This window comes from Leopardus geoffroyi, chromosome A3 (genome assembly GCF_018350155.1).
Source record: "Leopardus geoffroyi isolate Oge1 chromosome A3, O.geoffroyi_Oge1_pat1.0, whole genome shotgun sequence".
NCBI classification, from domain to species: domain Eukaryota; kingdom Metazoa; phylum Chordata; class Mammalia; order Carnivora; family Felidae; genus Leopardus; species Leopardus geoffroyi.
This window is the reverse complement of record NC_059336.1, coordinates 11,107,367-11,118,739: the sequence shown is the minus strand read 5'-3', so window position 1 is coordinate 11,118,739 and position 11,373 is coordinate 11,107,367. Positions and strand designations below refer to the sequence as shown.

At 55.0% G+C, this 11,373-nt stretch overlaps 1 protein-coding gene across 7 annotated transcripts in view; it reads left to right on the top strand.

Annotated features, from left to right (window-relative positions):
* Positions 1-387: 387 nt before the first annotated feature.
* Positions 388-11,373, top strand: part of BCAS4 (breast carcinoma amplified sequence 4) — a 61,617-nt gene continuing 50,631 nt past the window's right edge. For 4 of the 7 annotated variants that reach the window (XR_006703079.1, XM_045444238.1, XM_045444235.1 and 1 more), the window contains exon 1: positions 431-1,000. Coding sequence is in view for 5 of the 7 variants with exons in the window: in XM_045444238.1 (XP_045300194.1) it covers positions 821-1,000 (180 nt within the window). In the remaining 2 variants the exon portion in view is untranslated. Of the gene's footprint in view, positions 1,001-11,373 lie in introns of all 7 variants that reach the window. The other 3 variants (XM_045444234.1, XR_006703080.1, XM_045444237.1) reach the window with 3 other exon arrangements.

Here is an 11,373-nt window from a genome sequence, read left to right as displayed (position 1 = left end):
CTTCCCTGGACCTCTTCCCCATTTTTAGGATTTTCCTTCTTAGCATTGTTTTGGGAGGATGCACCCCGCCCTCTTCGGCTTCTAGAGGGTCTCAACAAGCCTCCCAGGGGTGTGTGTATTGGGGCGGGGGGGGCGGGCAAACAGTGAGTTTAAGAATTCCCTGGGGAGTTTATTCTACAAGCTGCCCCAGCGAGGAAAAGGGCCGCTACAACCGGCTTCTCTAATTTCCAGATCTCTCCGCCGGGCGCAAACAAGATGCTGGAATTAGGACGGCCCTGGGGGCGGGGACTTTGGTCTTTAAAGGAAAGGACCCCGTTCTCTATCCTGGATGCTGGAAACACCCCGGGAGCTTTAAAAAACTACTGATGCCCAAGCCCCACCCCCAGGGATTCCGGCTGAATCCGCCGGGGTGAGGCCTGGCTTCCGGGCTTTTGAAAGCTCCCCAGGGCATTCTAAAGTGCCGTGGGGGCTGGGAGACACGGCTCCGCCCGGATTCCAATGAAAAGGGTGGTCCATACTGGCGGTTCTCAAACTCCGCTGTCTGTAGGAATCCCCAGGCGAACTTCAAAAAATGCTGGTGCTCAGGTCCCAACCTCAGGGACCGTGTGCTGGGCCGGACTTTGGCAGTTTGAAGAGTCCCAGGTGATGACAATATGCAAGCGAGGTTGAGAATCTCTGCTTTACCAGGTGGTGCGAGGGCCGGGCGCAGTGAGCGCCGCGCGCCACTGGGTGGCGCTGCCCCCTCGGTCCGGTGCTCGGGGAGGCGCGGGCCGCGTCCGGCTGCGCACCTGCCCCGCCTCCTCCAGGCGGGCCGCGGGGCATGCAGCCGGTCGGGGGCGGGGCTCCGAGGCCGGGACCCGGCCACCGGCTCTCGGGCAGCCTCCGCCAGCTGGACCCCGCCGCTCTCCTGATGCTGCTCCTGGACGCCGACCGGCCGGAGCCCGTGCGCAGCGGGGCGCGCGAGCTCGCGCTCTTCCTGACCCCCGAGCCCGCGGCCGAGGTAGGGAGCGGGGGCTGGAGGTAGGGGAGGTGGGTCGGGGGAGGGGCGGCGGTCTACGCCCTGGCACCCCGGGGGAGGAGAGGGTGGGTGCGGCCTCCGGCGCGCGGGGACCCGAACCCGAACCCTCGGCGTCCCCGCAGCATCCTCGCGCGCCCAACGCGAGGGCCCGAGGCTCCCCGCCTTGCGGAGAGATGACTGCCTGGCGCCACCCAGAGATGCGCGGCAGGTCTGGCCTCTCCCTCTTTCAGCCACAAGGCCCCCCGGGGGCCCAGAGTCGCCTCGCATCCGGACCCGGGCACCCAGCATCGGCCGGGCTCTGGGGAGGCCGCCCCCCGCCCCCGGTCCTGCCCCCGGCCGAGCGCTCGGCCCGCTGCGCTCAGAGCCGGGTGCCAGTGGCCCGGGAGGAGGCGGGCAGCCTGCGTCTGTGCGGGGAAGTACCAGGCCTCCTCGGTCCTGCTGTTGCTAAGAGGGAAAATACCTCGTCTCTATCTGTACTTTCTATTTTAAAAGCACAGAATAAAAAGTAGATCTGAAACTAGGCCCTTCATCTTCCAGCCGAAGCCAGTCTGTTAACAGTGCCGTGAAAGTTATTTACCCAAGTGCACCAGGAGTTATTTAAGGGTTGAATTCAACTCATTCTCTTTTTAAATCTCAGAAGCAGGACAGAAATACATCAAATACAGAGGGAGCACCCCTCTTCCTGCTCTCTGCACCCCGACTCCGGTCCCGAGATAACCATCACTAGCCATGTGGTGTTGTACCTCACCCCAACCAAACGCTTAGAAAATGCATTTACAAGTGCGGGCGTGCGTGTATCAATAATACTATGTATTCGTTTTTACCAAACTCTGCTTGACGTAGTAATACCGTTCTCCAAGTGGCTTCCCCCCCCCCCCCCCCACTCAAAATAGCATGGACAAGTGGGGAGTGACTGCTGGGGATAAAGTACAGGGCTTTTTGGGGTGATGAAAATGTTTTGGAATTAGTGGTGGTGGTTGCCCAACTTTGTGAATATACTGAAAACCACAGGCCTGTGTGCTCGTAGAGGGTGACTTTTATGGTATGTGACTTACATCTCAATTTTACAAAATCGCATGGACATATTTTCATGTCTGAATGTATCCGTAAGAGCCGTCCAATAGGAATATAATCTGAGCCACAAATATGAGCCACTCCTGTAATTTTAAATATTCTGGGAGCCACAAAAAAAAAAAAAAAAAAAAAAAAGGAAAAAGAAACAGGTGAAAGTAGTCTCAATATATTTAAAGTAACAGTTCCTCCAAAATATCAATCACTCCAACATGTAAACAATGACCATGTAAAAATCTTAGTGAGATTTTTACATTTTTTTTTTTTTTATTTGGTACCAGGTTTTCAAAATCAGGCTTTTATATTGAACTTACAACATATCTCAGTTGGGACCGGCCACGTTGTGAGTGTTCAATAGTCATATGAGGCCAGCGGCCTCCATGTTGGAGACTATGCTCCATCGTTCTTTGGCTTCCCCGTACCCCACAACTAAATGATAATTACTCCTATTTCCTGGGCCCATGCTATGTGCTAGCAGCGTGCCGGACCCTGTTCACAGACTGTGTCGTTGCTCCTGGCAGTGACCCAGGGCTAGGAGGTGGTTTGGTTATTTAAAAAAAAATTTTTTTTTAATGTTTATTTTTGAGAGAGAGAGAGAGAGACCAAGCACAAGTGGGAGATGGGCAGAGAGAGAGGGAGACACAGAATGTGAAGCAGCCTCCAGACTCCGAGCCGTCAGCACAGAGCCCGACGCGGGGCTCGAACTCCCGAGCTGTGAGGTCACGGCCTGAGCCGAAGTCGGACGCTCAACCGTTGGAGCCACCCAGGCACCCCTTGTTTGGTTGATTTTTTTTTTTTTTTAATTTTTTTTTTCAACGTTTATTTATTGTTGGGACAGAGAGAGACAGAGCATGAACGGGGGAGGGGCAGAGAGAGAGGGAGACACAGAATCGGAAACAGGCTCCAGGCTCTGAGCCATCAGCCCAGAGCCTGACGCGGGGCTCGAACTCACGGACCGCGAGATCGTGACCTGGCTGAAGTCGGACGCCTAACCGACTGCGCCACCCAGGCGCCCCTGTTTGGTTGATTTTATAGCTGGGAAAACTGAGGCCCACACGGGATAAGTGACGTCCCGTGGAGGTACCGTAATTTATGAACCGTGCCCCCAGGAATGGGCATTTGGGTTGTCTCGGGTTTCCACTGGTGTAAGAAGCCTGAGCATCGTCCTCGTTCCTTCTCTCCCTTGCTCTCAGCAGAGAGATGTCGTGCCCAGCGGCTAGACCTCAGCTTCATTTTGTCTCTATTAGGGACAGCCTTCGAGAGAAACTGCATGCGTTAACTTCATTTTCTCACTCAGGGCTCTCTTTAACTCAGACACGGGCTGGCTCACGCTCATTTGTAAGAGATGTAATGAACAGCCCAACTCCCTGCAGCTCCGCACGGCAATAAACCCACTCAGAGTGCTTGCTGAACTTTATTTACCAGAAGCAGCAGAAACTGCCGGAGCACCGTCACTGGCAGCCTCTGGTTAAGGCTCAACCCACTGGCAGCTCCCCGCGCTGAGGCTGTTTGCAGATGGGCCAGTGAGCGACCTGGGAAAGGGAGGTCTGGTTTGGGAACAGGACTGGACGGCGGGGCCCAGGAGCGGGGGGAGAGCAGTGAAACACGCAGGGGCCCTGCCTTCAGGACGCTGGCAGACAGCAGACACATAACACACAACCCCTCTAGACGGGGTGGGGAGGTAGAGGGTATCTGCGTGAGTCGGGGAGACGAGGGGTGGGGAAGGTCTCTCTGAGGAAGCTGGGACCTGTGAATGTGCAGGGAAGAGGAAGCACAGGGACGTGACTCTGTTGGGGGTGCAGTCAGGGAGGGCTTCCTTGAGGCAGCGACATTTTAGGCTGAGCCCTGGAGTGCGAATAGGAGTTGGCCAGGCAAAGCGGAGAAAAGCATCGCAGGCAGAGGGAACAAAACTTGCAAAGGCCCTGGGGTGGAACGAAGCGGGGCGCGCCTCGGATAGAAGAGCAGGTGGAGGGGGAGCAGAGGGAGGTGCAGCCGACGAGGAGGGCGGAAGCCGAGCCCGGCACCCTGCTCTGTCTGCCGGGATCAAGGAGCTGCTACAGGGCGGAGGCATGTTGACGCCGGTTGGCAGGTGAGTGTTTTACTGTTTCCGGCGCCTTCGGGTATTCTGTGCAGCCAGGTTTTTTGTGTCTTACTTTCTTTTTCTGGTTTGAATTTCCTCTTTGGGGGAGGTGTCAGGGTGGCCTCCAGAAGCTGCTCCAAGATGGCAGGGAGAGGTGTTTGCCTCTTGGGTGCCCTCTGGCTCATGAGGGGAGGGAGCTCAGGGCCCTCTCGAAAGGCTGGGTGCCGATAGCCACCCACGGGTGACTTCCTGGCCAGGCTCTTTCAGAATCCTGTTTGGAACCTGTGCTGGGACACAGGATGGGCTTGGCCCACAGATGAGGTTCATGGCCTAGATGGAAGGAAGTCAAGCCAGCACTTTCTCATGCCCAGGGGCTTTGCTTGAGTGAGCAGAGGATGACAGGGGACACAACGTGTGGGTCTTTTAACCACAGGTGGATTAGATCAGGGTTTGCAAACTCGAGGCCCAGGGGTCGAATCCAACACTGATGTGATTGGATCAGTCCACATGGGGTTGTTTAAATAGAGAATTTTCATGAAAAATTCTGAGTTTCTTGTTTATTTAAAACATCAATCTGTTCTTTTTTTTTTTTTTTAACGTTTTTTTATTTATTTTTGAGACAGAGAGAGATAGAGCATGAGCGGGGGCGGGGCAGAGAGAGAGGGAGACACAGAATGGGAAGCAGGCTCCAGGCTCTGAGCGATCAGCCCAGAGCCCGACGCGGGGCTCGAACTCACGGACCGCGAGATCGTGACCTGAGCTGAAGTCAGACGCTCAACCGACTGAGCCACCCAGGCGCCCCTGTTCTTTTTTTTTAAAGTAAGCTCTACACCCAACATGGGGCTTGAACTCACGACCGCAAGATCGAGAATCATATGTTCTACCGACTGAGCCAGTCAGGCACCCCTTAGTCGATAGAGCATGTGACTCTTGACCTTGGGGTCATGAGTTCAAGCCCCACATTGGGCATAGAGCTTACTTTAAAAAATAAAATAAGGGGCACCTGGGTGGCCCAGTTGGTTAAGTGTCTGACTTCAGCTCAGGTCATGATCTCACAGCTCATGAGTTCAAGCTCTGTGTAGGGCTCTGTGCTGACAGCTCAGAGCCTGGAGCCTGCTTCCGGTTCTGTGTCTCCCTCTCTCTCTGCCCCTCCCCCACTTGCACGCGTTCTCTCTCTCTCTCTCTCCCTCTCTCTCAAAAATAAATAAACATTTAAAACTAAACTAAAATATTAGCTGATCTGGTAAATCTAGGTCCATGTTTCCGAGTTTGGGCCCCACTTGTCATAGTCTCCAGTCCTCCCTATTTAAAACAAAATTTTTGTAAATGATTATTTATGTATTTTGAGAGTGGGGGGAGAATACCAAGCAGGCTCTGTGCTGTTAGCACAGAGCCCGATGCAGGGCTCAATCCTGTGACCTTGGGCTCGACCCCACAGTCTTGGGATCGTGAGCTGAGCTGAAATCAAGAGTCGGACATTCAACTGACTGAGCCACCCAGGTGCCCGCCCCTCCCCACTCCTCCCTGTATTCCTGTACCGAAGCCGGCATCCGTTATCATTTACCCTTGTGCTTGGACTTTTGATTTTGCTGGCGTCGTATGGGGAGGAAACAGAACAGCTTCTCCCAGCCATGTGTTTCGACTAAAGAAAACCATAAACTAGCCAAAGATGCCTTGAGTTTCTTGAAAAACGTACAAGAGGCTGCTTCTTTGTGAGAGCAGTGGATACTCTGTTATGTCCAACCTGCACGCACCGCGTGTCCCGTCCTCGTGAGCTGCTGGCTTGCTTTCGGCTTTCAGGTTTGGGATGTCCAGATGCCCTGTCTCCAGAGGTAGTTCTGTATTCGTTTACTCCTCGGATCCTTATGGCGAAGCTGCTGTGTGCCAGGCACTGTGCTGGGTCCCGCGGAGAGGCCTGTGGGGCACAGGGGGTGCCTGCCCTCAAGGACTGGGGGTGCGGTCAGGGAGATGAGCAGACCAGTAACCACCAAGCGAAGCAACTACATGGTGATCAGTGCCGTGAAGGAGACAGAGGGGGGACTGTGACAGAGACGCACGGGGAGGGGTGGAAGGAACTGCCAGGCCAAGTTCCAGCGGCACGGGCATGGCCCGAGGGGGAAACATGAGAAACAGAGAGGTGCCCACGTGGGTGGACCTCAGCGGCCAAGGGCAGGAGTGGGCAGGACTAGACCGGGACCTAGGGCCACGGGGAGGACTCTGGATTTGATTCCGGGGTCCTGGCCACGAGCGGGGGTGAGTTGGCCATGAGCAGAGGAAAGACATCCGATTTTCAGACTCACAGCTGCAGGGCTGGAAGGTGCTGGAAGGGCCGCAGGGAGACCACAGACGCGGCTGTCCAAGTGGACGTGGACTGAGCTGGCCACATTCCCTGAATCAGAACCTTCCGGGGTGTGAGGAGCCCAGGCCACGGCGGGAGCGTGTTTCTCGGAAAGAAGTTCCTGCCTTTCTCCCCGCGGAGCTGCCCAGCGGTGGAAGGAGCCATCCCTGGGTCAGCCCAGAGCCTTGGCTAAAGGTTCCCTCCGCACCAGCCGAGAAGCTTGAAGACAGAGAGGTTCCCAAAGATTGGGAATGCCCTCAGTGCTGTCGCACAGGCTGGTGGATGGCGATGCTTCTGCCCAGTGGACAGGTCCCGGCTGCGGAGCGAATCAGCTCTGCACGGGAGACTCACGCGGGAGTGAGGCCAGGTGCACGGAGGTGTGCGTGTGCGTGTAACAGCTTAAAAGGCGAAGACACACGTATTTCACATCTCTGTAAATAGGCGTTGGAGCCCCTGTAAACGAAGGCTGAGAGCTCTGTTGGAGCGCGGGGTCCCCAGACTTTGCCGAAGGTCGGGGTCATCGGGGGATCTTCCAGAAAAGATTCTGATGCCTGCGGCCTCCGCCACCCCTGCCCGCCCCCCCCAGGTATTCTAATGTCATTGGTGTGGGTGCCCCCTGCCCACGGGGATTCTAAAAGCTCTCCAGCAGGGTTTTAAGCCCGGAGTGACCCGGATGGATTGGTGTGTTGGAAAATCACTGTGGTTGCTGATTGTAGGGTCACCTGCGAGCAAGGCCCGGGCCTGGGGGCCTGGCCTGGTCAACACTTCCCTGGTGATTCCGATGGCCAACCCGGTAGGGCCCACACAGCTCTTCTCTTTTGTGAATGAATGCCCCGTGTCCAGCCGCAGCCCCCTGAGGGACCCTGTCTGTCCTGCCTGCTGCTTTGTCCAGAGGCACTGAGTGACTTCGTACGTATCAGTTAAAGAAACATCCTTTATAGAGGTGCGGACTCCCCTCATCCTCCTGCTCAGGTTGGGGGTGGGGGGGAACTGAGCCCTGAAGCCACGAGGTGTGGGGTCGGATCTCGGCCCTGTGCTCGGGGCCCCTTCCTGTCTTGTCTGCTCATCTCTCGCGGTGCTGGACGGTCGGATGAGGTAAGCTGCAGGAAACGCTTGGTGCGGGGTCTGGCCTGTAGTTAGCAGGCTGGGAACGCCAGCTACGATTGCTCTCACTTCCTCATTCTGCAGATGTTTATGGAGCAGGTACTGGGGGCAGACGTCGTGCCAGGCGCTGGGAGGGAGAATACGTGGGGGACACTTCTGTCCGTGGGGACAGAGCGGGTCGCACACTCACTTCTCTACAGTGTCCGGCTGTGGGGATTTCAGCCTTTCGCCTCCACTTGTGCTGAAGGTCACAAGTTCTCACTCCCCAGCGCGGCCTCCTGCAGGCCGAGAAATCCGGGGTTAACTTCCTGACCTGCGTACGTGAGGCCAGCCCTCGATGGTACTTTTTGGTTTGCAAAACACAGTTGCTGAGCCCGGGGTCCAAAGGAACCACCGGTCCCCCTAACGCTGTCTTGCGTTCCGAAATTATCCCTTGGTGCAGGTGTGGTGGAAATTTGGCCTGTGGGGTCTTTTAAAATGAATTGGAGGGGCGCCTGGGTGGCTCAGTCGGTTGAGTGTCTGACTTCGGCTCAGGTCATGATCTCGCAGTCTCTGAGTTCAAGCCCCGCATCGGGTTCTGTGCTGACAGCTTGGAGCCTGGAGCCTGCCTCGGATTCTGTGTCTCCCTCTCTCTCCGTCCCTCCCCCATCATGCTCTGTCTCTCTCTCTCTCTCTGTCAAAAATAAATAAACATTTTTAAAAAATTAAAAAATTAAAAAAATAAAATGAATTGGAGTTGGTTTTTCTTTTTCTTTTTTTTTTTTTTTTGTAAGTTTATTTCTTTTGAGAGAGAGAGAGAGTATCCCAAGCAGGCTCTGCACTGTTAGCGAAATGTGCCCAGTTTTGCTTTTAAAATAAGTTTTGTGGGGCGCGTGGATGGCTCAGTCAGTTAAGCATCCAACTCTTGGTCTCGGCTCAGGTCGGGATCTCATGGTTCATGGGTTCGAGCCCCACATCGGGCTCCGCATTAATGGTGATGGCACAGAGCCTGCTTGGGATTCTGTCTCTCCTTCCTCTGCCCCTCCCCTGCTTGTGCACACACACATACACACACACACACACTTTCTCTCTCTCTCAAAATAAATAAATTAAAAAAAATAAGTTTTGTTTTAAAAATAAAAAGTGTCGGGGTGCCTGGGTAGCTCAGTCGGTTAAGGGTTTGACTTCAGCTCAGGTCATGATCTCACAGTTCATGGGTTTGAGCCCCACGTCGGGCTCTGTGCTGACAGCTCAGAGCCTGGAGCTGCTTCGGATTCTGTCTCCCTCTCTCTCTGCCCCTCCCCTGCTTACGCTCTGTCTCTCTCAAAAATAAACTATAAAAAAATTAAAAAATAAAGGTATATGAACATGTCACAAAATCCACAGGTCCCAGTGGCCGTGGGGTGGCACAGAACCCCCTCCTATCCAGCTCTGTTCCTGTCTCTGTCCCCTTCCAGCATGACGGGTCCTTTCCCATCCCCACCTGTTTCCTCCCATTTGTGCATCCTGCTTTTTTCACTCAATATGTCTTGGAGATCTTTCCGTATGAGTACGTAGAGAGCTGCCCGATTATTTTTAGCTGCTAAACAGAATCGCATTGTCTGGATTACAATTCAGGCAGCCATTCTTCTATAGATGGGCATTTGGGTTACGTGGATCCTTTTATTCTCACAAAGTCTGTTGCAGGAGGAATCTCTACTCCTTTTGCATTTGTGCCAACATGTCTGTAGGATAAATACCTGGGGGGGTCCTTCCTGGTCTGCAGTTCCCGCCAGCGCCGCCTGGAGAACCCCTTCGTCTGCTCCTCCCTGGGCCTCCCCACCCCCTGCAGCAGGCCCCCGTTCCCTTCCCCCTCGCCCGCCCATTCTGTGCGCAGGGTTGAGGCCGCTCTTTCTGCCTCCGGTCAGGCTGGTGGAGGGGCGGACAGCCACCTTGGAAAGACCTTTACTCCGCTGTCATCCGAAGGGGCCCCCGTGACTGCTTCTGGAGAAGAGGTGACATTCCTACTTGCGTGCCCAGGGTGAAGGCAGGCCCCACAGTCCTCGGGCCACTTCATGTTCACTCCCACCGTGTACTCGGGGACCTCGGAGGAAGCCGGGGGGGCGGGGGCAGGCAGCGGCGCTTGGTGTCGGCAAAAGGTGAAAAACCCGCCTGGAATTCGGCGGGGCTGCCCGTGGATGTCCTCTGGCCGGCAGGTAGTTGCCACGTTCTAAAAAGTGGGAGTCTTCTCATAAAAAATCCAACATCTGGCTTCTCTAAAAGTGTTGCTGCAGAAGGTATAGGTCTTCAGTGGCCCTGTCCGTGGCCTGGCTGAGTGGACCTTGTGGTTCGTAGGATTTCCGTGTGTGTGTGTGTGTGTGTGTGTGTGTAAACAGCATTATTGTGATAGAATTCATATGCCATATACACGTCATACAATTAAAGTGTACAATTTAATGGCTTAACATTTTTTTCAATGTTTATTTATTAGAGAGGGAGAGACAGACTGTGAGTGGGGGAGGAGCATGGAGAGAGGGAGACACAGAATCCCAAGCAGGCTCAGGCTCTGAGCTGTCAGCACAGAGCCCGACGCAGGGCTCGAACCCACGAACCGCGAGATCATGACCCGAGCCGAAGTTGGACACTCGACTGACTGAGCCGCCCAGGCGCCCCTATATGTGCTTGTTTTAAAGATACAAATAGGCCAGAGGTGTGAAGGCCACATTCAGCCTGCAGACGGGTTTGTTTGGCCATCGTGGTGTGTTTCAATTTGGGGCGTTAGTTTTGAATTTTCAGACTGGTTTGCGCCAACTCCTGGAGCACTGTCTGTCTTGAACAAAACCGGGTTGGCACGTTTCCACCTGGCTCACTCTGCTGGGGTCAAGTAGCAGCCGCCCTCGTCCCATGGAGAAGGGGCCTCCTGTTGGCCACAGTCCCCACCTCTCCCTGTTGTCTCTCTGGCGGGAAGCTGAGTATTAACTTCCACTCGTTATCCTGCTTGTGCCGCTGTGGTTCTTAGAGAAAAGTAGAAGGTCTCTTTGAAAAGGGAGAAACGGAAAGTCAACGGCGTGCAGAAAACACATTCCCGTGTGGTATGTTCGTTTCCTGCCTCGCTTGTGTCCATTCCATTTGAGTGTGGGGACCCTGGTTGGGTCCCAGCTGCAACCATCTTTTGTATGGGTCTGGCCCCTCACCGAGAGGAACCCAGGGAAATTACTTAGCAGACTGTCCTCCGCTTCCATCTCGAGACAGAGTCTGAGGCTCATTTTCTCCCGATTTTCAAATGGGAAACCGGGGCACAGAGATGGTCGGAGTGTAGTTAAGACCATACAGCATGACATCTCAGGGTGGGACCCAAGAGTGGTCTAGGCTGCTCTTCTCAGGCTACAGCTCCTCCAGGAGGGCATATTTCTTCCTCCTTCCCTTGCTCATTTTCCCTCCCTCCCTCCCCCTTTCCTTTCCTGCAACAAATACGCCCTGGGCACCGTATTGGTCACCAAGTGCCAGGTAACAAACTACCCCAGATCTTAGTGGCTGAAAACAACTACCATATGATGGTGCGGGATGCGTGGCTTTGCGGGTCTGCGGGGCTCGTCTGAGCGCCTCTGCTCCCACGGCACCGCCGGGCTGAGTCACGGGGCTGCATTCGGCTGGAGGGTTTGCTGCGCTGCAACGTGGCCTCACTCACGTCGGGCGGTTGGTGCTGGCCGGAACGCCTCGGTTCTCCTCCACGTGGCCCTTTGTGTCCTGCGGCCTCTCCAGCCGCGTTGCCTGGACTTCTTCACATGGCTGTTGTCCTCCAAG